Source organism: Lepisma saccharinum, chromosome 26 (genome assembly GCF_977018435.1).
Source record: "Lepisma saccharinum chromosome 26, izLepSacc3.1, whole genome shotgun sequence".
Taxonomy (NCBI): domain Eukaryota; kingdom Metazoa; phylum Arthropoda; class Insecta; order Zygentoma; family Lepismatidae; genus Lepisma; species Lepisma saccharinum.
The window spans coordinates 48,731,404-48,758,228 of NC_139254.1; the positions used below are offsets into that span (position 1 = coordinate 48,731,404).

The window sequence follows — 26,825 nt, forward strand, 5'->3', positions numbered from 1 at the left end:
TAAGGTTTGAAGATTTTGAAAATTACATCGGACAATGAGGAGCTATAAATACAATTTGAGATGTAATAATTTAAGTTAATGATTGTTTCCATTCAAGAATATTGTTTTTAGTTTAGTGTACTCAATGAATGGAATTACAACAAAGTGCGATACAAAATGTGTCAGTTAAGTTTGATTCACGGAATTCATAATGAACTGAAATAATATTGTTTAATAGAATGAAGAGTTGATTACAAGTTGTAACTTAAAAATGCAATGTTCATAAGTTTGTAATTAAATCTGGTAAAATTTTCGATACTTACAGATTTGAAATAAGTCGAAAATTTCACCCGGAAGGGATGCGTATTGTGACTGACCCAAAAATTCACATTTATTTATTTTATTTAATTTTGTGTTTAATACGCACAATGATATATCTGTTTCGTTATATTTTGGAAAACGTTGTTGCATTAATATGATGTATAATTAATTATTATCACATTCTTGATAATGTAAAATTACGATGTATACATTTCTATATACATTTTTGACCATAGCAACGATAAAGAAACAAAAGACGGTAGATCAATAAGTGACAAAATATATGGAAATTTTAAATAGTGACGTCCGAGTTTCATTGAAGTTATCAAAATCCTAATTGCTATTTCGTAAAGTGAATACTAGGATGCTTCGTTGAAGTTCAAGTAAAAGGTTTGCTTCAGGTTGCAAATAGAATAGAGCTTACAACATTCGTGGCGTGTAGTGACGTAACACTTCATAAAAGTGATTGTACAGTGGGATCCATGAGTATTACCGTGCAAATTGTCTATCACCATGTTCGTGCACTTTATTTGACCCAATAAGAGCTTCAAGAATTAAAAGAAAACTCAAAAGAAAATAGTCGTGGACAATATGAACGGTAATACTCATGGATCCCACTATACGTACGTTTAAATGCCATTCGAGATGGCACATTGAAAGAGAGAATATTTTACAATTATTGGAGTAGTATGGAGTATACCTATGAGAGGGAGAGGGTCCCGTATGTGAAACGGATACACTCGTCGTGTGTAGTATGGTATCGTAATGGAGGCAAGGTATCAAGTTTCATTATTGTAGACATTGTTCATTGAAAAAGGTTCTGTAAGAATACGTGGATCTAAGTTTACTTTAAAATTGTCAGCGGTTAGAAATTAAACTCATGACTGTAGGTCTAGATCATGGTCTATATTTGAACAATTTTGTCGAATTTACTATGCATTCTTATTGTTTTGAAATAACTTATGGTCCCTCATGCAATTGATAATAGAAAGATATTCCTTAAATATACAATCCAAAATTCTCACAGTTGCAGATAAAAAATGTAAAATTATTTGGAACTAATGTAAGTATCGCCATAACAAGGGTATCATGTTATAATGAAGCAAACGACTGGATATGTGGCAGAACGTTTTTCATTAGCTTGCAACTATATTTGCTATTCCATCGTGGTACATAGATACAAGTCTTGAAATTCGCATTGTGATTGGCTCTTTCACAGCCATTCTTCCAACTTAATCTCGAAATGTTTTGTGAGCATTTTGATTCTGTAAACAATTCATTCGTAACAGACCAAGATCTTTTTGCAGTATCGGCTTTGTAAGTAATTACAATCATGTTCAGTAGAAGGTAAACGACTTAACGTCGGTCGCTGCATGGGTGGTCTTTAATTTGCACGTACTTATAACTAATTTGCACGGGTTTTAATTAATTTGCACGTATTTAGAAATTATTTGCATGTACTTAGAGTACTTTACATTTATGTATTTGCATGTTTATAACTTTTTATGAATATATAATTATTTATTTTATGAAAAATATGTATATAGAAGGTAATTAGAGGTACTAAACGCTATGCATATGGTTTTATATTCATTACTGCAAAGTATGTAATGTATAAATCGATAATAATTAATGTTTATAGTATTGAAAATACGAGTTTACGGTTTATGAACCGCTATGAACGGTGGTAATGGCTGTAGGTACAGGTCCAATTACGATTGGGGACGGTCCCGGTACTCGAACCCGCGATATGTAATGTTATTAATTAGTACTATGTAATAATGTATGTTATTATGGTATGAAAGACGATGGTACGAGATGCTAGACAGGAGACTGTGAACTCTGCGCAGGTAGAGAAAGGAATTTGGGGAGTGTGCGTTCAAGGTCAAATGACGTCACAACGTCAGAACCCGATTGACCAATCAGAACCGGTTTTTCCAAGGTTAACCAGTACGCAAGAACAGGAGAAAGGTATTCAATGCCGTAGGGCAGGGGAGAGATTCAACCAGACAACAAAGGATGTCTGAGAATGCGCAGCAATGGTCAAATCTCTGAAGCTATGCGTTGCTTGTAGAACTGGTTTCAGCCGCCAATTAATATTCCGCTCAGGGTTGCCCCAAGGCACAGGACGCTTTAGCGCAGGTTTTTTTTATCTGTACTATGAAGAAGGGAGAGCTATCAGGGACGGGGCCTACAGTTTTCACCATTTGCTTTTATCACGGGGTAACGAACCTAGGACCCTTTGATTATTGATATAGGTAGTAAATGTATGTTACTGTGTGCTATTTAACTTAATTTTGAGTTTATTTTTTACCAAACTTTGACTTTATGTCAAACATTTTCACAGCTTATCTTTATTTTTACAAAAATAACACTATTTGTACTATTCACGCAACATTTTTTATTAAATTTTGGACTCGCAAAGATATTTTTACAACTTTTTAAATTATTATTTTACAATTTTATGTTAATTTTTTACCAAAATAACACTATTTGTACTATTCAGGCAACATTTTTTATTAAATTTTGGACTCTCAAAGATATTTTTTCAACTTTTTAAGTTATTATTTTACAATTTTGTTAATTTTTTTACCAAAATAACACTATTTGTACTATTCAGGCAACATTTTGTTATTACATTTTGGACTCACAGAGACATTTTTTTCAACTTTTAACTAAATATTTTACAACTTTATGTTAATTTTTACCAAAATAACACTATTTATACTATTCAGGCAACATTTTGTTATTAAATTTTCGACACACAAAGTGTGTGTTCTCAACTTCTATCTGTTTATTTCACAAGTTTAGGCTTATTATTACCAAAATAACACTATTTGTACTATTCAGGCAACATTTTGTTATTACATTTTGGACTCACAAAGACATTTTTTTCAACTTTTAACTAATTATTTTACAACTTTATGTTAATTTTTAACAAAATAACACTATTTATACTATTCAGGCAACATTTTTTATTAAATTTTCGACACACAAAGTGTGTGTTCTCAACTTCTATCTGTTTATTTCACAAGTTTAGGCTTATTATTACCAAAATAACACTATTTATACTATTCAGGAAATACTTTTAGTTATATTTTCGACACACAAAGTGTGTGTTCTCAACTTTTATTTGTTTATTTCACAAGTTTAGCCTAATATTTACTCAAATAACACGATTTGAACGTGTTTGGACACACACACACACACACACACACACACATCCACACACACACACACACACACACACACACACACAGAGAGAGAGAGAGAGAGAGAGAGAGAGAGAAAGAGAAAGAGAGAGGTGTTTTGAATTAAATTTTATACACATGAAGTGTGTTTCGTCAAGTTTTACCCTTTTATTTTACAAGTTTAGGCTTACTATTACTCAAATAACACAATTTAATCCAGTCAGGAAGGATTTGTTACTATATTTTGGATGCACAAAGAGATGTTTTCAACTTTTTACTGATTTTTTGCAGGGTATGTATTAATTTGTATTTATTTTGTTTTGTATCATATATACATTTACAAATTTTTAACTTAGAGTTTAGTATTTATTTAATTTTTTTCAAAAACACTAAAGAAAAAGTACTTTTAGCTAAAATGTAAGCCACAGAATATATTATTATTATTATTATTATTATTATTATTATTATTATTATTATTAAGGTTTACTGATTTCCACTATGCTATTTTTGGTTCTGTATTTCTATATATGTATTTATTTAGGTCAGGTTACGCCTGCTACGTAGGAAAGTTTGTTTATTTTAGAGTTTGCTGAGTATTTTGTTACTCTTATACTAGGTAAAGTTTTCTAAATATATCAGGTAGGGCTCCATCCATATACTTTTGTTTTTGCTGTTTGGAGATGATGCGATCAGCATCACTCTCCATCTGCTTTATATTTTATGTACCCAATATTATTTTGAGGCTTAGTGAATTCTAGAGCCTATTTATGCAGGAGAGGGGGCTTGAAAACTTTGATCTCAGATAACCCACAACTATTTGTCAGAGTATTTTAAAGGATATTTTATATTTATTATGTGCCACTAGAATATCAAAGCTTGCTTAATTTTTATGTCTGTAACGCTGTTATTGCATTTCTAGCTAAGGCTTACTGGATAAAGTACACGAAATGTTTATCATTTCGACTATTTATTTTTATACGAGGCCAATTTTTTAGTGTAACGAAAATTATTGTGTGTCTATAAAGACTGAAATTTCTTTACCAATGGGTCCATAACTGAACGCTTACCAACATTGTTTCTTTTTTAAATATAACCATTTATCAATATATTCTCAATTCACAGGACAAGACGAAGTTCACAGACGACTTACTATATGGACCATAGGTCCACTTGCTAAACTTTTTTCTATGCTAGAAGAATAATTTAGCCTTATAGCCTTTTTCAAGGTAGTTTTGGAGTATTACTGGATTTTTTGGGTGCATCAACATTTGGGTTATTTCCATTTGGTTTATTATACGAGGCTACAATCACTATCTGAACACTGAAATCCTCTGATTGAAACTAAAACCTTAGGCTGTAACTAGAGACTTAGTATGTATATCGACAATTTATAGGACAACACGAACTTTACAAAGATTTGTAGGTGATGTAGGCCCACACGCCAGAGCTTTGTTAACCTGCAAGAAGCATTTACAGCTAATGCTACGAGGAAATGATGTTGATTTTTTACTGTTTCACAAGAATGCTACTTTTTTATGCACCAAATATTTGCTTTTTCAAGTAACTACATGTACCAGAAGCATTTACACGCCAAATCTAACTAGACTTCGATTTATGTAAATGTAGCAAGAACTATATTTCTGAGGAAGTACGCAAAAGCAGATTACACGATTAAAGTATTTGAAAAACAGATTTTTCTATGTAAGTATATTTTTATTGACTGGATTATTTAACAGATCAAACAGGAAGACTGCAAAATTCATTAAATGTAGTTCTATCGTATAGGTGGTTTCAGAGATATGAAAAGAACAAATATAAGATTTCGCTTTTTTTGCTTCTGAGGCTAATCGCGACGCTAAGGGTAAATGGCGAGGAAATGTAACGGAGGAGAAACAGTCCCAAAAGTTATGGGCTGCATGTAAGTTAATACCACAGAGATATTACAGTAGGTGTAGGTTCTACCACCAGAACATTTCTATCATAATAATACTGGTTATGCTGTACTGTTAGCTAAAGATGCTGATATTTGAGAAACTTAAAAGTTTATTTGCAAAATTTTAGATAAATAATAATCTGTTAGACTGTAAACATATTTTATATCTATTCTGCAAAAGATCCGATGACAAAATTTAAAAATTGTAATCGCCCAGACAGGGACTCGAACCCTGGACAGATAGGTTAAAAGCCTAACGCTATACCAACTAAGCTATCTGGGCACAAGGTATTTTTTTTTTTTGAAAAGTTAGTTATGTTAAGAAATATATTGAAACACTTGAGAACACTCTTGGTCTGGTTCGACAGAGAAGGAGACAACATTTCCAAATTTTTACAGACTGGGTGTATTTTTCCACTATAGAGGCCTTCACTAATTCGAAACGCTAAAGTTCAGCTAGCTTCCAAAATTGAGGTAAAGATTGTGTTTGACGAGATTAACAAGTTACAATTATATCCAGCTAAAACTCTCAGATTTACTGTACTAGCCAAGGTTTAGTAATATTTTCTTCACTTTTACAAATACCAAAGAAATAGGTATATTTTATTTATAATTTGACAAAATGTACTAGTATTTAATTCACAAAGTTAGGTAAAAAGCAGTATTTTTAAAAATATTGTTACTGCCTTCAAACTTTATGTTATTTAGCCACTAACATCTGGTTTACACTGTTTGGCATCCTTTAAATAGGAAAAGAAGGAATTATTTGTTTAGTATTTTTACTACTTTATATTTATTTAAGAAAACAATTCTACAGTTTAACTTAATTTTAACAAATTGTTACTAATTTATATATCAAAGTTATGTTATTTAGAGTGTATGAAGGCGTATAAAGTTAATATTTGTACTTATCAGTTCAACTAACAATTATATTTTACACACAAAAGATAATGTTTACAGTTAAATTACTTAAATCAGAGAATAATATTTTACAGTAATTTATTCATTCAGCACTAGTCAGTACTTTTATGCATCAGAAAGTTTTCTTAATTTTCTATTACGCATGCTATTTTGGGCTATTCTTAAAATGTATTTCTAAGGCAAACTGGTTTAATTTTCTGCTTATAATGCAAAGTTGACAGTTTTCGCACAATGCATTGTACATTTGTTATATTCTCTATTTACAATCCAAAATTTATGCTTATTTAATGTATAACTAACTAACTCTCTAGCCTTCTTAAACCCGAATGTTCATGGGTGCAGCAACTTATGCCTTTCATCTGTCCCTGTCCTGAGCAAGATCTATATACTTCTTTCCTTCCCTACCAATTTCCTTTAGGTCCATCTCTACATTATCCCTCCATCTTTGTTTTGGTCTTCCTATTGGTCTTTTACCGTCAGGTTTCCCAACAAGAATCCTGTATACTCTTTTTTCCTCTCCCATTTGTACCACATGATCTACACACCTAAGTCTTCTTGAGTTAATCATTCTAATACTATCTGGACATGAATACAAATTATGTACTTCCAAATTATGTAACCTTCTCCACTCATCTGTCTCCTCATCTGTTTTAGGCCCAAATATTTTCCTAAGGATCTTATTTTCAAATACTCTCAATTTATGTTCCTTTTTCAATGTAAGGGACCAAGTTCATTTACTGTATTTAACTTTTATATTTTGTAATTAACAAAAATTAAAAGCTTATACTGTAGTTATTATATCTTTTTCTATCAGCTTATTTTGAAATTAATATTATTAGGTATAGTCTTTGATTTATAACTATATTGCTTTTTTATCAATTTATCTAAGAGTACACGCAGACAAACACATGTGTACACACTTTTATGTAAATAGATATGCCTTTTTTCAATATTTTAGTATGAAGATTGCACTTTAGCTATTTAAGGAAGGGTAGGAAAGGTAGGATTTCTGAGAATTTCTTGCAGGATTTTGTTGTCCAAGTATAGATGAGAACTGAGCTGGGAGACTGTTTTGAACCTTTTCATGAGAGTTTGCATGTGAACTGTATGCAAATTGAGCACTATTGACTGTGCATGCTTCTAAGTTTTGATGTTATTTTACATCAACCCTGTGAGACTGTAGAGAGTTTTCCCTTTTCAAGTAGTTTTTACTGATTGTATTTGTATATGTTGTGGGTACTTAGCAGTTTTATGTTATGAGGCAGTTTATTGTAGAATATTTTTACATGATTGTTTTGAGATATTGAGTGTCTGCTGTTTTACTTGTAATTATTTTTCTTTTTGTGTTGTGTATTTGACTATATTTTGTCCAAGTTCGTATTATTTAGAATAATTGTTATTGACTTGTAGATGTAGGGAGTAATAATCCTTTGCAAGATGCCCTATACTTTAGTCTGAACATTATTCTTAGTGTTCACTTTTGAAGCCTTAGTATTCTGGTAGTATTATTAATGTAGAGGTAAATTAGGCTAAAATGTAGGCATTTTTCTGATAAATTATACTCACTTAGTTGTTTCAGCAGGTAGAAGTTGCATGATGGTTTACTGCTGATGATGTTAATTTGCTCTTCTTATGTACTACGTATGATGTAGCTTACTTGAGTAATTGGAATTTTCTATTGAAAAAAGGATTGCTTGTCTATTTTATTCCTATGTTGTTAAGTTTGTCCATAAGCAAGCCATGTTTTTACTCTATCCTATGCCTTGGAAGAATCTAGATATATTGTGTTTGCAGTTTTATGTTTCTCTAAGGTTTCAGCTATGTAGTTTTTTAAACTGTGCTATGGGTGTGACTATTGATTTCTCTTTCTGGAGAAACATAAAACTGCAAACACAATATATCTAGATTCTTCCAAGGCATAGGATAGAGTAAAAACATGGCTTGCTTATGGACAAACTTAACAACATAGGAATAAAATAGACAAGCAATCCTTTTTTCAATAGAAAATTCCAATTACTCAAGTAAGGTACATCATACGTAGTACATAAGAAGAGCAAATTAACATCATCAACAGTAAACCATCATGCAACTTCTACCTGCTGAAACAACTAAGTGAGTATAATTTATCAGAAAAATGCCTACATTTTAGCCTAATTTACCTCTACATTAATAATACTACCAGAATACTAAGGCTTCAAAAGTGAACACTAAGAATAATGTTCAGACTAAAGTATAGGGCATCTTGCAAAGGATTATTACTCCCTACATCTACAAGTCAATAACAATTATTCTAAATAATACGAACTTGGACAAAATATAGTCAAATACACAACACAAAAAGAAAAATAATTACAAGTAAAACAGCAGACACTCAATATCTCAAAACAATCATGTAAAAATATTCTACAATAAACTGCCTCATAACATAAAACTGCTAAGTACCCACAACATATACAAATACAATCAGTAAAAACTACTTGAAAAGGGAAAACTCTCTACAGTCTCACAGGGTTGATGTAAAATAACATCAAAACTTAGAAGCATGCACAGTCAATAGTGCTCAATTTGCATACAGTTCACATGCAAACTCTCATGAAAAGGTTCAAAACAGTCTCCCAGCTCAGTTCTCATCTATACTTGGACAACAAAATCCTGCAAGAAATTCTCAGAAATCCTACCTTTCCTACCCTTCCTTAAATAGCTAAAGTGCAATCTTCATACTAAAATATTGAAAAAAGGCATATCTATTTACATAAAAGTGTGTACACATGTGTTTGTCTGCGTGTACTCTTAGATAAATTGATAAAAAAGCAATATAGTTATAAATCAAAGACTATACCTAATAATATTAATTTCAAAATAAGCTGATAGAAAAAGATATAATAACTACAGTATAAGCTTTTAATTTTTGTTAATTACAAAATATAAAAGTTAAATACAGTAAATGAACTTGGTCCCTTACATTGAAAAAGGAACATAAATTGAGAGTATTTGAAAATAAGATCCTTAGGAAAATATTTGGGCCTAAAACAGATGAGGAGACAGATGAGTGGAGAAGGTTACATAATTTGGAAGTACATAATTTGTATTCATGTCCAGATAGTATTAGAATGATTAACTCAAGAAGACTTAGGTGTGTAGATCATGTGGTACAAATGGGAGAGGAAAAAAGAGTATACAGGATTCTTGTTGGGAAACCTGACGGTAAAAGACCAATAGGAAGACCAAAACAAAGATGGAGGGATAATGTAGAGATGGACCTAAAGGAAATTGGTAGGGAAGGAAAGAAGTATATAGATCTTGCTCAGGACAGGGACAGATGAAAGGCATAAGTTGCTGCACCCATGAACATTCGGGTTTAAGAAGGCTAGAGAGTTAGTTAGTTATACATTAAATAAGCATAAATTTTGGATTGTAAATAGAGAATATAACAAATGTACAATGCATTGTGCGAAAACTGTCAACTTTGCATTATAAGCAGAAAATTAAACCAGTTTGCCTTAGAAATACATTTTAAGAATAGCCCAAAATAGCATGCGTAATAGAAAATTAAGAAAACTTTCTGATGCATAAAAGTACTGACTAGTGCTGAATGAATAAATTACTGTAAAATATTATTCTCTGATTTAAGTAATTTAACTGTAAACATTATCTTTTGTGTGTAAAATATAATTGTTAGTTGAACTGATAAGTACAAATATTAACTTTATACGCCTTCATACACTCTAAATAACATAACTTTGATATATAAATTAGTAACAATTTGTTAAAATTAAGTTAAACTGTAGAATTGTTTTCTTAAATAAATATAAAGTAGTAAAAATACTAAACAAATAATTCCTTCTTTTCCTATTTAAAGGATGCCAAACAGTGTAAACCAGATGTTAGTGGCTAAATAACATAAAGTTTGAAGGCAGTAACAATATTTTTAAAAATACTGCTTTTTACCTAACTTTGTGAATTAAATACTAGTACATTTTGTCAAATTATAAATAAAATATACCTATTTCTTTGGTATTTGTAAAAGTGAAGAAAATATTACTAAACCTTGGCTAGTACAGTAAATCTGAGAGTTTTAGCTGGATATAATTGTAACTTGTTAATCTCGTCAAACACAATCTTTACCTCAATTTTGGAAGCTAGCTGAACTTTAGCGTTTCGAATTAGTGAAGGCCTCTATAGTGGAAAAATACACCCAGTCTGTAAAAATTTGGAAATGTTGTCTCCTTCTCTGTCGAACCAGACCAAGAGTGTTCTCAAGTGTTTCAATATATTTCTTAACATAACTAACTTTTCAAAAAAAAAAAATACCTTGTGCCCAGATAGCTTAGTTGGTATAGCGTTAGGCTTTTAACCTATCTGTCCAGGGTTCGAGTCCCTGTCTGGGCGATTACAATTTTTAAATTTTGTCATCGGATCTTTTGCAGAATAGATATAAAATATGTTTACAGTCTAACAGATTATTATTTATCTAAAATTTTGCAAATAAACTTTTAAGTTTCTCAAATATCAGCATCTTTAGCTAACAGTACAGCATAACCAGTATTATTATGATAGAAATGTTCTGGTGGTAGAACCTACACCTACTGTAATATCTCTGTGGTATTAACTTACATGCAGCCCATAACTTTTGGGACTGTTTCTCCTCCGTTACATTTCCTCGCCATTTACCCTTAGCGTCGCGATTAGCCTCAGAAGCAAAAAAAGCGAAATCTTATATTTGTTCTTTTCATATCTCTGAAACCACCTATACGATAGAACTACATTTAATGAATTTTGCAGTCTTCCTGTTTGATCTGTTAAATAATCCAGTCAATAAAAATATACTTACATAGAAAAATCTGTTTTTCAAATACTTTAATCGTGTAATCTGCTTTTGCGTACTTCCTCAGAAATATAGTTCTTGCTACATTTACATAAATCGAAGTCTAGTTAGATTTGGCGTGTAAATGCTTCTGGTACATGTAGTTACTTGAAAAAGCAAATATTTGGTGCATAAAAAAGTAGCATTCTTGTGAAACAGTAAAAAATCAACATCATTTCCTCGTAGCATTAGCTGTAAATGCTTCTTGCAGGTTAACAAAGCTCTGGCGTGTGGGCCTACATCACCTACAAATCTTTGTAAAGTTCGTGTTGTCCTATAAATTGTCGATATACATACTAAGTCTCTAGTTACAGCCTAAGGTTTTAGTTTCAATCAGAGGATTTCAGTGTTCAGATAGTGATTGTAGCCTCGTATAATAAACCAAATGGAAATAACCCAAATGTTGATGCACCCAAAAAATCCAGTAATACTCCAAAACTACCTTGAAAAAGGCTATAAGGCTAAATTATTCTTCTAGCATAGAAAAAAGTTTAGCAAGTGGACCTATGGTCCATATAGTAAGTCGTCTGTGAACTTCGTCTTGTCCTGTGAATTGAGAATATATTGATAAATGGTTATATTTAAAAAAGAAACAATGTTGGTAAGCGTTCAGTTATGGACCCATTGGTAAAGAAATTTCAGTCTTTATAGACACACAATAATTTTCGTTACACTAAAAAATTGGCCTCGTATAAAAATAAATAGTCGAAATGATAAACATTTCGTGTACTTTATCCAGTAAGCCTTAGCTAGAAATGCAATAACAGCGTTACAGACATAAAAATTAAGCAAGCTTTGATATTCTAGTGGCACATAATAAATATAAAATATCCTTTAAAATACTCTGACAAATAGTTGTGGGTTATCTGAGATCAAAGTTTTCAAGCCCCCTCTCCTGCATAAATAGGCTCTAGAATTCACTAAGCCTCAAAATAATATTGGGTACATAAAATATAAAGCAGATGGAGAGTGATGCTGATCGCATCATCTCCAAACAGCAAAAACAAAAGTATATGGATGGAGCCCTACCTGATATATTTAGAAAACTTTACCTAGTATAAGAGTAACAAAATACTCAGCAAACTCTAAAATAAACAAACTTTCCTACGTAGCAGGCGTAACCTGACCTAAATAAATACATATATAGAAATACAGAACCAAAAATAGCATAGTGGAAATCAGTAAACCTTAATAATAATAATAATAATAATAATAATAATAATAATAATAATAATAATATATTCTGTGGCTTACATTTTAGCTAAAAGTACTTTTTCTTTAGTGTTTTTGAAAAAATTTAAATAAATACTAAACTCTAAGTTAAAAATTTGTAAATGTATATATGATACAAAACAAAATAAATACAAATTAATACATACCCTGCAAAAAATCAGTAAAAAGTTGAAAACATCTCTTTGTGCATCCAAAATATAGTAACAAATCCTTCCTGACTGGATTAAATTGTGTTATTTGAGTAATAGTAAGCCTAAACTTGTAAAATAAAAGGGTAAAACTTGACGAAACACACTTCATGTGTATAAAATTTAATTCAAAACACCTCTCTCTTTCTCTTTCTCTCTCTCTCTCTCTCTCTCTCTCTCTCTCTCTCTCTCTCTGTGTGTGTGTGTGTGTGTGTGTGTGTGTGTGGATGTGTGTGTGTGTGTGTGTGTGTGTCTGTGTGTGTGTGTGTGTGTGTGTGTGTCCAAACACGTTCAAATCGTGTTATTTGAGTAAATATTAGGCTAAACTTGTGAAATAAACAAATAAAAGTTGAGAACACACACTTTGTGTGTCGAAAATATAACTAAAAGTATTTCCTGAATAGTATAAATAGTGTTATTTTGGTAATAATAAGCCTAAACTTGTGAAATAAACAGATAGAAGTTGAGAACACACACTTCGTGTGTCGAAAATTTAATAAAAAATGTTGCCTGAATAGTATAAATAGTGTTATTTTGTTAAAAATTAACATAAAGTTGTAAAATAATTAGTTAAAAGTTGAAAAAAATGTCTTTGTGAGTCCAAAATGTAATAACAAAATGTTGCCTGAATAGTACAAATAGTGTTATTTTGGTAATAATAAGCCTAAACTTGTGAAATAAACAGATAGAAGTTGAGAACACACACTTTGTGTGTCGAAAATTTAATAACAAAATGTTGCCTGAATAGTATAAATAGTGTTATTTTGGTAAAAATTAACATAAAGTTGTAAAATATTTAGTTAAAAGTTGAAAAAAATGTCTCTGTGAGTCCAAAATGTAATAACAAAATGTTGCCTGAATAGTACAAATAGTGTTATTTTGGTAAAAAAATTAACAAAATTGTAAAATAATAACTTAAAAAGTTGAAAAAATATCTTTGAGAGTCCAAAATTTAATAAAAAATGTTGCCTGAATAGTACAAATAGTGTTATTTTGGTAAAAAATTAACATAAAATTGTAAAATAATAATTTAAAAAGTTGTAAAAATATCTTTGCGAGTCCAAAATTTAATAAAAAATGTTGCGTGAATAGTACAAATAGTGTTATTTTTGTAAAAATAAAGATAAGCTGTGAAAATGTTTGACATAAAGTCAAAGTTTGGTAAAAAATAAACTCAAAATTAAGTTAAATAGCACACAGTAACATACATTTACTACCTATATCAATAATCAAAGGGTCCTAGGTTCGTTACCCCGTGATAAAAGCAAATGGTGAAAACTGTAGGCCCCGTCCCTGATAGCTCTCCCTTCTTCATAGTACAGATAAAAAAAACCTGCGCTAAAGCGTCCTGTGCCTTGGGGCAACCCTGAGCGGAATATTAATTGGCGGCTGAAACCAGTTCTACAAGCAACGCATAGCTTCAGAGATTTGACCATTGCTGCGCATTCTCAGACATCCTTTGTTGTCTGGTTGAATCTCTCCCCTGCCCTACGGCATTGAATACCTTTCTCCTGTTCTTGCGTACTGGTTAACCTTGGAAAAACCGGTTCTGATTGGTCAATCGGGTTCTGACGTTGTGACGTCATTTGACCTTGAACGCACACTCCCCAAATTCCTTTCTCTACCTGCGCAGAGTTCACAGTCTCCTGTCTAGCATCTCGTACCATCGTCTTTCATACCATAATAACATACATTATTACATAGTACTAATTAATAACATTACATATCGCGGGTTCGAGTACCGGGACCGTCCCCAATCGTAATTGGACCTGTACCTACAGCCATTACCACCGTTCATAGCGGTTCATAAACCGTAAACTCGTATTTTCAATACTATAAACATTAATTATTATCGATTTATACATTACATACTTTGCAGTAATGAATATAAAACCATATGCATAGCGTTTAGTACCTCTAATTACCTTCTATATACATATTTTTCATAAAATAAATAATTATATATTCATAAAAAGTTATAAACATGCAAATACATAAATGTAAAGTACTCTAAGTACATGCAAATAATTTCTAAATACGTGCAAATTAATTAAAACCCGTGCAAATTAGTTATAAGTACGTGCAAATTAAAGACCACCCATGCAGCGACCGACGTTAAGTCGTTTACCTTCTACTATGTTCCAACATCAATATGCGATGCCGTTTTAAAATGGACATTGACATCGATTCTTTGAGCGTAGAACACTTTGGAACTAACAACACGCAGGACTTTGTGGCAAGAGGTATCAAGGAAATGAAGAACCAAAAGCTGAATTCTTTTTTTCCTCTAGCTATGGTAGAGTTATGATAATTCAAGGTGGAAGGCACCGAGACTATCTCGAATTACAAGAAACTCGGAGGAAATGAATTAGGTAAAATCGGAAGAGGCGAAAGAGTAAACAATGTAAATAATAAAGGAGCATATCAAAAATCGAATATAAAGTATTATTTATTGTTCATATATTCCTCAGTACAGAAATGACACCATGTTAGGAAAAATAGTTAAACAATATTGAATTCAAAAAATGGTCAAGTGTCCTCTGTTTCAGGACTCTGCATTCATTCTCTACCTCCTCTATCTATTTTCATTCTGTTCCCCTATCTCTCTTTCTTTCATTCTCTTTAGCCCCCCTCTCTCTCTGTCTATCTTTCACTCTCTTCCCACTTTCTTTCATTCCCTTCCAATCTCTTTTTCATTCTCTTCCCATCTCTTTTTTATTCTCTTCCCTTCCCCTCTCTCTTTCTTTTATTCTCTTCACCTCTCTCTTTCTTTCATTCTCTTTTTCTCTCTATCTTTCATTCTCTTCGTCTCTCTCTTGCATTCTCTTCCACTTTCATTTTAATTCACTTCCCCTTTCTTTTTCAATCTCTTCCCCTCGCTCTCTTGCTTTCATTATCACACCTCTCTCTATTTCATTCTCTTCACCCCTATCTCTCTTTCATTATCTTCACCCTCTATTTCTATTCATTCTCTTCCCCCTCTTTCTTATTTCATTCTCTTCCCCTCTCTCTTCTTCCATTCTCTTCCCCTTCTCTCTTATTTCATTCTCTTCCCCTCTCTCGTCTTTCATTCTCTTCCCCTCTCTCCCTTCTTCCATTCTCTTCCCCTCTCACTTCTTTCATTCTCTTCCACTCTCTCTTATTTCATTATCTTCCCCTCTCTCTCTTTCATTTTCTTCCCCCTCTCTCTTCTTTCATTTTCTTCCCCTCTCTCTTATTTCATTCTCTTCCCCTCTCTCCCTTCTTCCATTCTCTTCCCCCCTCTCTTCTTTCATTCTCACATATGTTAATTATGTGGAAAGCAGATAAAATTGTCATTATGATGTCTAAGTTACTATCATCAGAAAATATAAAGTTGTCATTATTATAAATATATTCTCATTGTTAAACATTAATTCGTGGCCACCCTGTAGAATGAGATCGTGGCATTTTATAAACGCTAGTAAGTCAGAACCCATAAGCATAGACTTATATGTAAATGAACCAGACTGTGTATTTAATCCGAAAATTTCGTTTTTGCTTAGTATATAAGCGTGTTTATAATTGTATTTAGAGTCAGTGAAATTGTATTTACTTTAGGTGTTGAAACGAAGACCGAATATGATCATGACGGATCATATTGATATTTTATGAAATAACAATGTCCGTGTTTAAATGCTCTAATAACTATTAGATTTATTTTACAATTATGAGCATTAAAATCTGGCCTCCGCAATAGCGCAGTGATAACGTCGTGGCCTTGAAATCAAGGGGGCCCGGGTTCGATACCCGGTGGAGGCACATAGTGGTTCGGATACCACTTTAAACTGTAGGTCCAGTCCCAATTAGCCTTACTATCATCAATCAATGAGCATTAAAATCAATCATTAGTAGAGTGGGATTATTGTTACGCATTTGAAGCTTGGAAGCGAATCACAACTCCCGAAGCATCATATCCAATCATCAAGTGAGGTGCTGACGTAATCTGTATCGATAAACATTGTTGCTTATATTCTGGTCTGTTACAAACTTGTCCGCTGGATTCGGGCATCAAGTTGTAAATGTTCAGAATGTGACCTGGCTCTGTAGCTTATACGAGCAATGTTTCATAAAGAAAACAAAAGGTTGTTAAGTTCGGAAAGTGCAAGTGTTGCGGACATTTTGTAAATAATAGAGGAGAAGGTCTAAATATGGGCGAAGGTTTAAATATGGGTTTTGGAGTTATCAGCGCTCCCGGGTTCTGCAGCCTGGCAGAGGATGTGGGAACTGGTTATCTGTCAAGGGCAAAGGTTGCGGCGCCAATTCACAAGAGAAAGCGGTGGTTAATTTCGGCCTTGGACTCTATTATAGAATTGCGACCTCCGAAAGCTTTTTGCAGGTATGTTTTAACTTAGCGTTTTCTGAATTCTCATCTGCCTTGTTTTGGTTATGATATTAGCGGTACATAAAACAAATGTGGTCTTTTATAATGCCATGATTTGTTTGTGAAATATGTACCACAGAGAGCGAAAATAAATTGAAGAAAAATAACGTGATGATCTAAATATGGGCTATGACATGAGGTCTAATGTTGAGATCATATTTTCAACAAATATTTGGATGTTTTTCTTAATTTCGATTTTTCCCATTCTGCGTGATTTTCAAAACAACAGATTATTCATAAATATGAATTTTATAATGTTTTAGCGATAAATGACTGTTTTATTAAAATTTTAATTGCTTTTTGTCATATTTCCACTAGTAGCCCATATTTAGACCACAATTTTGAAATACATGATTTTACCATTTTTTGGAAATTGTTTTTTTTTTAAATGGAGACCTTCTATACTAAGCAGGCAGGTGCTGATATATGACAAAATGAAAAGGGGGGCCATATTTAAACCTTTTCCTCTATCATTGGATCACCGTTCATCTAGCAAGTCAATATGCTGGCTCATAGACTGACGCTTCTAAGCAGAGAAGCTTGTCCTTACGCAAGAATTCAGCCAGAGTTGTTGAAATTCCAGGAACACATAAATTCTACTGGATTTTATTGGGTTTCGTAAAACGAAGAGAATCTTTTTTTCTCGCACAATTTCAATTCGATCCAATTTGCTCATTGCTTCAATTCAATACCGAACTTGGACAGCATTTAAAATGATCCGGAAAAAAAGGTTATTGGACCGAATTGAAATATCCTAATAACAAAAAGGTTCTTTAAGGTCCAGAACTCATTTACGCTTTCCTATTTTCTGTCCCGGACCGGAATTGAATATATTTACAATTCGTGAACCTCTTCATCCTTGTTATAGCGAGCATGATGTTTCCAACGCTAGTGTACTTTTCATTTAACATATTTTTCAAGAATTTAAGAATGTGTTTATTAATTTTGTCTCTTTTTTTAGATGAAAAGACATTCCATTGCCCTACAGACGATGAATTCCTCGTTCGGTTTTTAAGGCCTTGTAAGTTTTATCCAGAGAGCGCTTTCAAAATGGTAAATATTCATATGTCTTGTCTCTGTCTCATGTTCGTCAGCACACGTACTCTGGCGTCTCTAATGTTCTTCTGTTACTTCCTGTTGAGCTATTGTGTACAGTTACTGTGAATATACGAAATAATCTCCTTTCCTAATTATCAAACATTGTATTGTTCCTTTTTGTGTCATATCTTTTCTTTGTCCCTTTCACAAAGTCCTCCCGGGTAATGGGCGAAACGAGGGCTCTGTCCGAAAGGTCCATAAAGCACGATTGAGGTACGGTCTTCTCGGAAGTGACGTCATCTAGTGTGATTCTAAAGCACCAATTAAACTAGCAATCGAGTACGCAGCACGCAGGGGGCGGTGGAATAACCGCGAAACTGACTAAGCGCGAAAGAGCATAACCGCGAAATGGAATAAGCGCCAAGGGAACAACCGCGAAACGGATTAACTCCGAAACCCAAATTGATTACCGGAATAAGCGCGTAAGGAATAACAGAGAGACGAATTAATCACGAAAGGAATAACAGCGAAACGGATTAAGCGGGAAAGGAATATCTCCGAAACGGATTAAGCGGAAAAGGAATAACATGGATGATTAAGCGGGATAAGAATAACAGCGAAACTTATTATACGCGAGAGGAATAACAGCGAAACAGATTAAGCGCGAACGGAAAACAGAGACAAGATGATTATGCGGGAAAGGAATAAGAGCGAAGCCGATTAAGTGCAAAAGGAATAACATCGAAACGGATTAAGCGGGATAGGAATGACAGGGAAACGGATTAAGCGGGAAAGGAATAACAGGGAAACGGATTAAGCGGAAAAGGAATAACAGCGAAACGGATTAAGCGGGATAGGAATAACAGCGAAACAGATTAAGCGGGAAAGGAATAACAGGGAAACGGATTAAGCGGGAAAGGAATAACAGCGAAACAGATTAAGCGGGAAAGGAATAACAGGGAAACGGATTAAGCGGGAAAGGAATAACAGCGAAACGGATTAAGCGCGAAACCCAAATTGAACACCGGAATAAGCACGAAAGGAACAACCTTGAAATAGATTAACGCGACAGGAATTAGAGCGAACGGAATATGAGAGGAGGAATATAAGCGAGAAGATTAAGCGCGAAAGGTATTAAACCCAAATGAAACAACCACGAAGGAATAAGCGGGAAAGGAACAACCGCGAAACGGATTAATCGTGAAAATTTAACTTTCACGCCTAGTCCCTCTCGCTGTTGTTCTGACGACCCGCACGCAAGACTAGAGAATGCAGTCTCTGTACTTCCATAGGGAAGAACAGATCTTCGTCCCTGCTTCACCTTTATACTTGTTATTCAATTCTTTGAAATCGTGGAATTCGAAAGTCAGCCAGTTGTTGCTTGTAGTTCATCTATTGTGTGGAAATGTACATTCAAGAGCTATGCTATGGATTTATATTGTGAAATAAAGGGTGTTTTTTTAAGAGGCGGAGAACTTTAAGTTAAAATAAAACACAGAAAAATTATTTGAATATCCATGTAATTGGTTGTACTTTACAGTTCATGTTATGGCATTAATGTTTGAATATGATTTCAGGCATGTGGCCACCGTGACTGGCGCGTACATGACGTAATCTGGAGGTTCAATTTTCACACACTTTTCGCAGTACATCAGGCTGTATGTCGGCAATAATGCGTCGAATATTGGCTTCCAAGTGCTTAATTGTTTCTGGTTTATCGGCGTAGACGTGCGACTTGACATATCCCCAGAGAAAATAATCCAACGGCGTCAAATCGCACGAACGCGGTGGCCAGTTAACAGGGCCATTGCGTGAAATTACTCGGTCGTCGAACTCTTCTTGCAGTAAATGAATTGTGGCATGCGCTGTATGACAGGTGGCCCCGACCTGCTGAAACCACATGTCTGCCACATTCATGTCTTGCAATTGAGGCACGAAAAAGTTAGTAATCATGTCCCTGTACCGCGAACCGTTGACTGTCACTTTCTGACCAAAATCATTTTTGAAGACACGGACCAATTATTCCACGGGCCCATAGAGCGCACCACACGGTCACCTTTTCTGGATGTAATGGTGTTTCGACAATGGCTTGTGGATTACCATCACTCCAAATGCGGCAATTTGCAACCGTTGCTCCGGCGTGAGTCTATTCATGATGACTTGCCAAACCAAACTAACCTCGAAACAAGTGGGAACTGCCTTCTATGCTGTCACAGAAAATAGTGTTGCCAGTTTAAAGTTCTCCGCCTCTAAAAAAAAAAACACCCTTTACAAGTGCTTATAACGCGGGAAAGCAATGTGTTTTTAGTTTTATCTAGTTACCGTATTTGGCGCTGCAGTCGAAAGATTTTAGCGTCCAGTCCAAGATTTCGAGACAGCTGCGAGACCATTCTCGAGGTATGCTCGCTTCAAGTACTGTCTTGCACCTTTCCGACACGACCACTTTATACTCAGTAAACCTGGGTACCGTTAGGAAAAATTGCTTTCCTCTAAACGCCGAGACGTCACATATGTGTCGTATTTAGGTGAAATCGCAAACGCCAGGTTGTGACGTACATGCAGGGGTGCCCATTCCCCCCAAGGCCAATGGCGCATCCGCCCAAAATCATGTCATGCGTCCCCCCAAAAACTCATATCATTCGCGCGCTCAAACCATATCGTCATCCACACAATGTATTTAATTACGGCAGCGTGTCTACCGAAAGTAACTTTTTTCTTAGCTTTACTGAACACTATACTTGATCTGCCCCTCCTCCCATCACTCAAGACCGCCCCTAAAATCGTTGATCATAATCGAGAATATCGCTTGTCTTGTAATGCAGCTATAGTATATAAACTTCACATTCACCGCATTAAAGCGCCAAACACGCATCCTAGTAACACATTAATGCGAGCGAAACGACCAAGAAAATGTTTACATCCATTTCTTTGCAGGTTTTCAAGAATATTAATTTAATAGGATGTCAATACTTTCCTAGTTTTTTCCAGCTTCTCCTTTGGCACGTTCGGGGTCGAAAACGTGTGGATACTATATCGCTAAATACAGTCTCCAAACGTAATGTTCGAACTCTCTCTCCACTACAGAAGTCCCTTGACAATCTAAGATTTTAATACTTTATCAAGAGCTTTCTATCTCGCCCTTTAAATTTAATACTCAATCAATTTTAGACTTACTGTTGATATTGAAGAGTGTATATTCCCTCCTCCAAAAGATTAATTCTCAGTCTCCACACCAGAATTTCCGCAACAGTCTAAGACGATAGCAATACACAAGAATTGGATATCTTCCCCTCCCCCCCCCTTTCGACAATACCCTTAAACACTTTGTTTTCTTCATCTAATGGGTTAATTATGGTGCATTTAAGGTTTAAAATTTTTACATATATTTTCGAAAAAGATATAAATGTTGAAATTTATATTATTTGAAGGGAGAAAATCCCCCCCCCCCCCCTCAATCTCGACGGCGCAACCTGCGTTCCCTGTGAGCACCCCTGCGTACATGTCATATTTGGTTATTCGAGTTTCGGGAAATATTGTGGCTCAGGTAATGTTTGTAGATACATGTTTTGAGTGCTACACGAGATTTGAGACATCCTACTATAGTAAAGTTCAATTTGATTCTGGCTATATTTGGGGGGAGGAGGTAATTTTCCCCCTAAAAAAACGCACGGCTTTTACAATAGATTTTTCCTTCGAAAGTATTGTTAGCAAGAGCGCAATTCTTGCCATGAGAATAGAACATATATCAATCAGGCAATATGCAGATACCATTTTGAGCCCTTACGTCCCGGCGTTGCCAACGTGGGGGGCTGACGAAAATGAAATTTTGTGAAAAAATTAAGATGTTGTTTCGTTGTCTTCTTCTTCCTCTACTTGTTAAGTGAATATGAGGCCTAATCTGTGCAAAAACGAGGTAAAAAATTACTAGTTAGTGACATAAATTTTGATTGAAAACCTCGCCTAATTTTAAACTTCGCGCTGAACACACTCTCGACTTTGTGGCTTTCATTGGGTAAATTAACCTCGGGTTAAAAGCAGAATCGTAAGAAATATACTATTATTAACAGGATTGATACTGAAATAATTGTAATTTCCTGACTGCGAATGGTGAAGACATTCTATCTCACTTCAATTCTAGAGAGAGTGACATTAGCTCTTGAATGCTCAGAAGGATATCCGTAACTGGCCTTGTTGAAACCCCGAGAAAAAAAAACAATGCATCAGTATTATTAATACTGTTGTTAGGAACTGTACCAGCTTCCATAAGAAGATAAGTTAATTTCAGATAAAATACTGTAAAGCAGTGGCAATATTCTGAAGTTGACGTTTGTTTGAATTCCACTTTATGGATTGTTAAATGAGGGGGGTCCGAATAACTGTGTAGAGTCCGCGTGCATTCGGAACATCTCCAGCTGACTGCGCGAGTCTAGCCAGCGAGCCTACGAGCAGTGTACAGCGTGAGCATTAGAGTTAGCTATAGGCGCAGAGTAGAGATGACGTCAGCGGATCACTTCTTGATTGGAGACGTCGGGAGTTATGACTCGCTCCCAAGGTGCAAGCGCAGAACGGCCAGAGCTGTTACGGATATTATCTCACTCTACCTCCACTGGTTATGAAACTCGACAACCCTTGATTACAAGAATAGATTGGCACAACACAAGAACAGGGAACCACCACATTATTCTGAACATGTGTTTATCCTTACATTCCCATTTATGGAAGATAGATTCATGCCAGTCACATCTGAGCTGCTTAAGAGGAGAAAAGTAGTCACTTCAGCAAAGAATCAAAAGATCTATAAAAGAAGAACATTAAAACAACAATAAAGGAGACGGTATCAGAGAAATACTTTTTCGGGTCTCTTTAAAAAGAACGGAGTTCATGGTATTCACAGCAGTGACATGTCTTGGCCACTTTTTGTTCTTTATACCATGTATATTTCTGACAGTTTTCTTCCTTTTGAGTAGTATATATTATCACAATACAACGGAAATTTGTATAATGGCAGATTTACAAACCCTAGCTTGTGACTTTTCTCTTATTTAGTCAAGGAATTGTGAGATTATTTTTCGGAACTTCTGCAGATGACCTCACGAGTTGAGCTAGCGAGCCTACAGACAAGCAGAGCTTGAGGAAGAGGGTTAGCGATAGCTGCTGCGTTCAGATGACTTCAACGACTCACTTGTTGATTGGTGGCTTCAAGAGTTGTGACTCGCCCCCAGGCCACAAATGCGTTCAGCAGAGATGTTACGAAAACAATCTCACTCTAAAATTTTCACACGCTTTGCACTGAAAATTGAAACTTAGTAGACATACTCTGAGACCATCTTAGACATGGGAAAACTGTAGAACATATGATACATGCCTATAGGTATCTACACTGCGGTGATTAGGTGGGGACGAAGGGGGCAGTTGCCGAAACACTTTTTGTCAGTTTTTCTCCTGCACTGTAGCTTCTTAATGGTAAGCAGTTTTCACACCCAATCACCGCTACTGTGTGTTACCATTAATATTCACACTTTCAAATAAACACTAAAGAAAAAATATTAATATTATTAATGTACCACCTTTTATCAATTGAAAGTTTCAAAATTCTATGTACAAGACAAACTACCTCAATCAAACTCACTCGCGCAGGTATCAACGTCCAAACAACATCTTCTAGTAACCGAAAATTTACAGATTAGGCAAAAACCAGTTTGTAAAATTACATATTCCTATGTTATTGATTACATATTGCGTATGATCATCCTGAAATTTATTAAATGTGTCATAAATTTCGTGTATCAAGTTCCATAATATGTTTGCTTCTTATTTCTGTTTGTAAAGTCATCTTATTACTATTTGTTTACTGGTGTATTTTGTCGCTCATGTGCTGTTATTTTGTTAGAAAGTTCTCTTTCGTGATGCCGTAATGTTGCCACCGTGGCAGATCTTGTTGGGTGCCTCCAGTCCTCATCTTGATACGGGTAATCCTTTTCTAACATACATTCATTTTACCTACCACGATCATCATAATTTCTTATACAGCCTACGGAGAAAATAGTTTCTTATCAAAGCCGGTAGATGTCGTTGCGGGAAAGTGTGAAGCGAGACAGATATAGTTGGCCAGAAAGAGGGTGAAAAGAGAGAGTAAGACTGAAGAGAAGAGAAAGAGAGAGAAACAGAGATAGGAAGAAAAGGGTAGTGAGACACAAACAGAAAAAGGATGATTAGAGGAAGCCGAAACAAAAAAATAGAAAGAAAAGTAGAAAAGCGAGAGAAAGAGAATGAAAGGGGGAGTGGAAGGAAAGTGAGAGAGAGAGAGAAAGAAAAGTAGAAAAACGAGAGAAAGAAGAAGAAAGAGGGAGTGGAAGGAAAGAGAGAGAGAGAGAAAGAAAGTAGAAAAACGAGAGAAAGAAGAAGAAAGAGGGAGTGGAAGGAAAGAGAGAGAGAGAGAAAGAAAGTATAAAAACGAGAGAAAGAAGAAGAAAGAGGGAGTGGAAGGAAAGGGAGAGAGAGAGAAAGAAAAACGAGAGAGAGGGTAAGAAAGGGGGAGTGGAAGGAAAGAGAGAGAGAGAATAAGAAAGGTAGAAAAACGAGAGAAACAGGAAAAAACGGGGAGTGGAAGGAAAGTGAGAGAAAAATAGAAAAGTAGAAAAACGAAAAAAAGAGGAAGAAAGGGGAGTGGAAGGAAAGAGAGAGAGAAAGAAATCAGAAACGAAATGTGAAAAGGCATAGAAAGAGAAGGAGAAGTGCATAAAGAAATAGATAGAGATGAAGAAGAGTAAGGCAGAATGAGGAAATGGGGGTGGGAAAAGACAGACAGATAGAAGTATAAAAGAATAGAGACATTACAAGTTCTGAATATTACAGTGGGTTATATCACATTTACACACTTCATTTCTTGTATTTGTTGACGAATGGACTGGAGTTGTATGGATTGCAGACATTGTTTATGTTTCTCTAAATTTTATAAACCTTAATGATTGATATTTCTTTCGTTGCAGTTGAAGACATACCTCAAACATATGGAAAAGCACAAGAAGGTCTACCAAGACATAAATCCTCATAACAAAACTGATTGTGTCACGGATTTCATTGTTGTCCCTTCACCGCACAGGGATGCTGAAGGCAGACGGGTTATGTTTTTCAACTACGGTAAGCAAACTTGAATATTTGGTTACTGACACTGCCACTGACCTCTGGGCTCTGTTTAGGGGAAAGTCACCCAAATCGGACCAGTTTACAAATAAATGAGCGTAACTAAAAATCAAACGGTAAATGCCGAGATTTAAGGACAAACTGAATGAAATTTAAAAGTCAAGATTGGGTGTAGGAAAGAAGGGGGCGGGGTCGAACAGGTCCGTCGACCATTTCCGGCAAACTGGAAGTGTTCATTTTAAATTACAAAAATGCAGGAAACTTGCTTTTATTGTTCATAAAAGAAAAAAAAGGTTAAGCTAGCTAATACAGTAAAACCTCGTTAATTCGAACTAATGGGGGGATAAGTTGACCAGTTTAACGAAAGTCCGGATTAACTTAAATAACCTAAAAGAACAGTAGAAAGTGCATTAAAACACGTTTATTATGGTGTATTTAAAGGGCATAGGCCTATTGCGATTCAAGTAGAATGTTTAATAGATGATCCAAATATTGATATTATAATAGTTAAAATTCGAACAATTCCTGGTAGTTATATATATATGTGTGCAATTTATATACCTCCTAATTCTGATATTGCCCTGTATGATGCTCTTTTCAACTGTATAACTATGCATTGCCCGCCGGGGAGTCCGATTCTGATAATTGGTGATTTTAACATTCCGGATATTCGCGATACAGATTGCAAGGCATTAAACAACAATAAAACCTGTCAATCATTATGTAACTTTCTCCAACTAACTGGTCTACAAAACAAAAATAATATTAAGAATAATTATGGGAAAATGCTTGACCTAGTACTAACAAATCTGAACCACATAAAATTGTCCAGAGAAGAACCTCTGTCCGTTCCTGAGGATAAGCATCACCCTACTTTATATTTGAAAGTAAGTCATGTACGTTGTAAAACAAGAAATCTGGAACCAAACGAGAAACGCTACAATTTTAGGAAAGCTGATTTTAACAGTATGTATAAAGAATTTACTTCGTTAGATTGGGAAGAATTAAAATTGTGCTCAGACGTTAATATTGCCGTTGAAAAATTTTATCAGATCGTCACCTCCGTGTTTGATGATTGCATTCCTCTTTCAACCCCCTCCTCCCGCCACTACCCTTGTTGGTTCACGCGACAGATTATAAGGGATCTGGCATCCAAAGCAAAACATCATCGTAAAATGAAGTATAACGTAGGGAATACTCAAATGCATGCAGCAAAATTCAAAAATATACGAACCAGACTAAGAAAGAATATTCAGGATGCGTACTCAAACTACTTGAAAAGCATTGAAGCTAGTGTTAAAACAGGGGACATGAAGCAATTCTGGTCCTTCATAAGAAATAAAAAACGACCATCATACGGACAACTTATCTGTAATGAAAATCAAGAACTCGACAGCAACAACTCAATTGCCGAAGCGTTTGCGAAACACTTTCACTCTGCTTACGTACAGGAACCGTCTTGTTACGAACCACCAACCCCTCTGTCTGAAACCGATGCCCTTCTATCTTCTCTAAATTTACAGGATATATCAATCGCTGAAGTAGAAGCAGCAATAAAGAACCTTAAACCTAAAAAAACGGCAGGGCCTGATCTTATCCCCCCCTATGTAAT

General features: G+C 34.7%; 1 protein-coding gene across 1 annotated transcript in view; it reads left to right on the forward strand.

The window, feature by feature from the left end:
* LOC145979502 (alpha-tocopherol transfer protein-like) overlaps positions 1-26,825 on the forward strand; it is a 90,184-nt gene that overhangs the window by 29,156 nt on the left and 34,203 nt on the right. The window contains exons 3-4 of the mRNA XM_083112438.1: positions 17,994-18,085; positions 25,060-25,210. Of these exons, the coding sequence (XP_082968564.1) occupies positions 17,994-18,085; positions 25,060-25,210 (243 nt within the window). The remainder of the gene's footprint in view (positions 1-17,993; positions 18,086-25,059; positions 25,211-26,825) is intronic.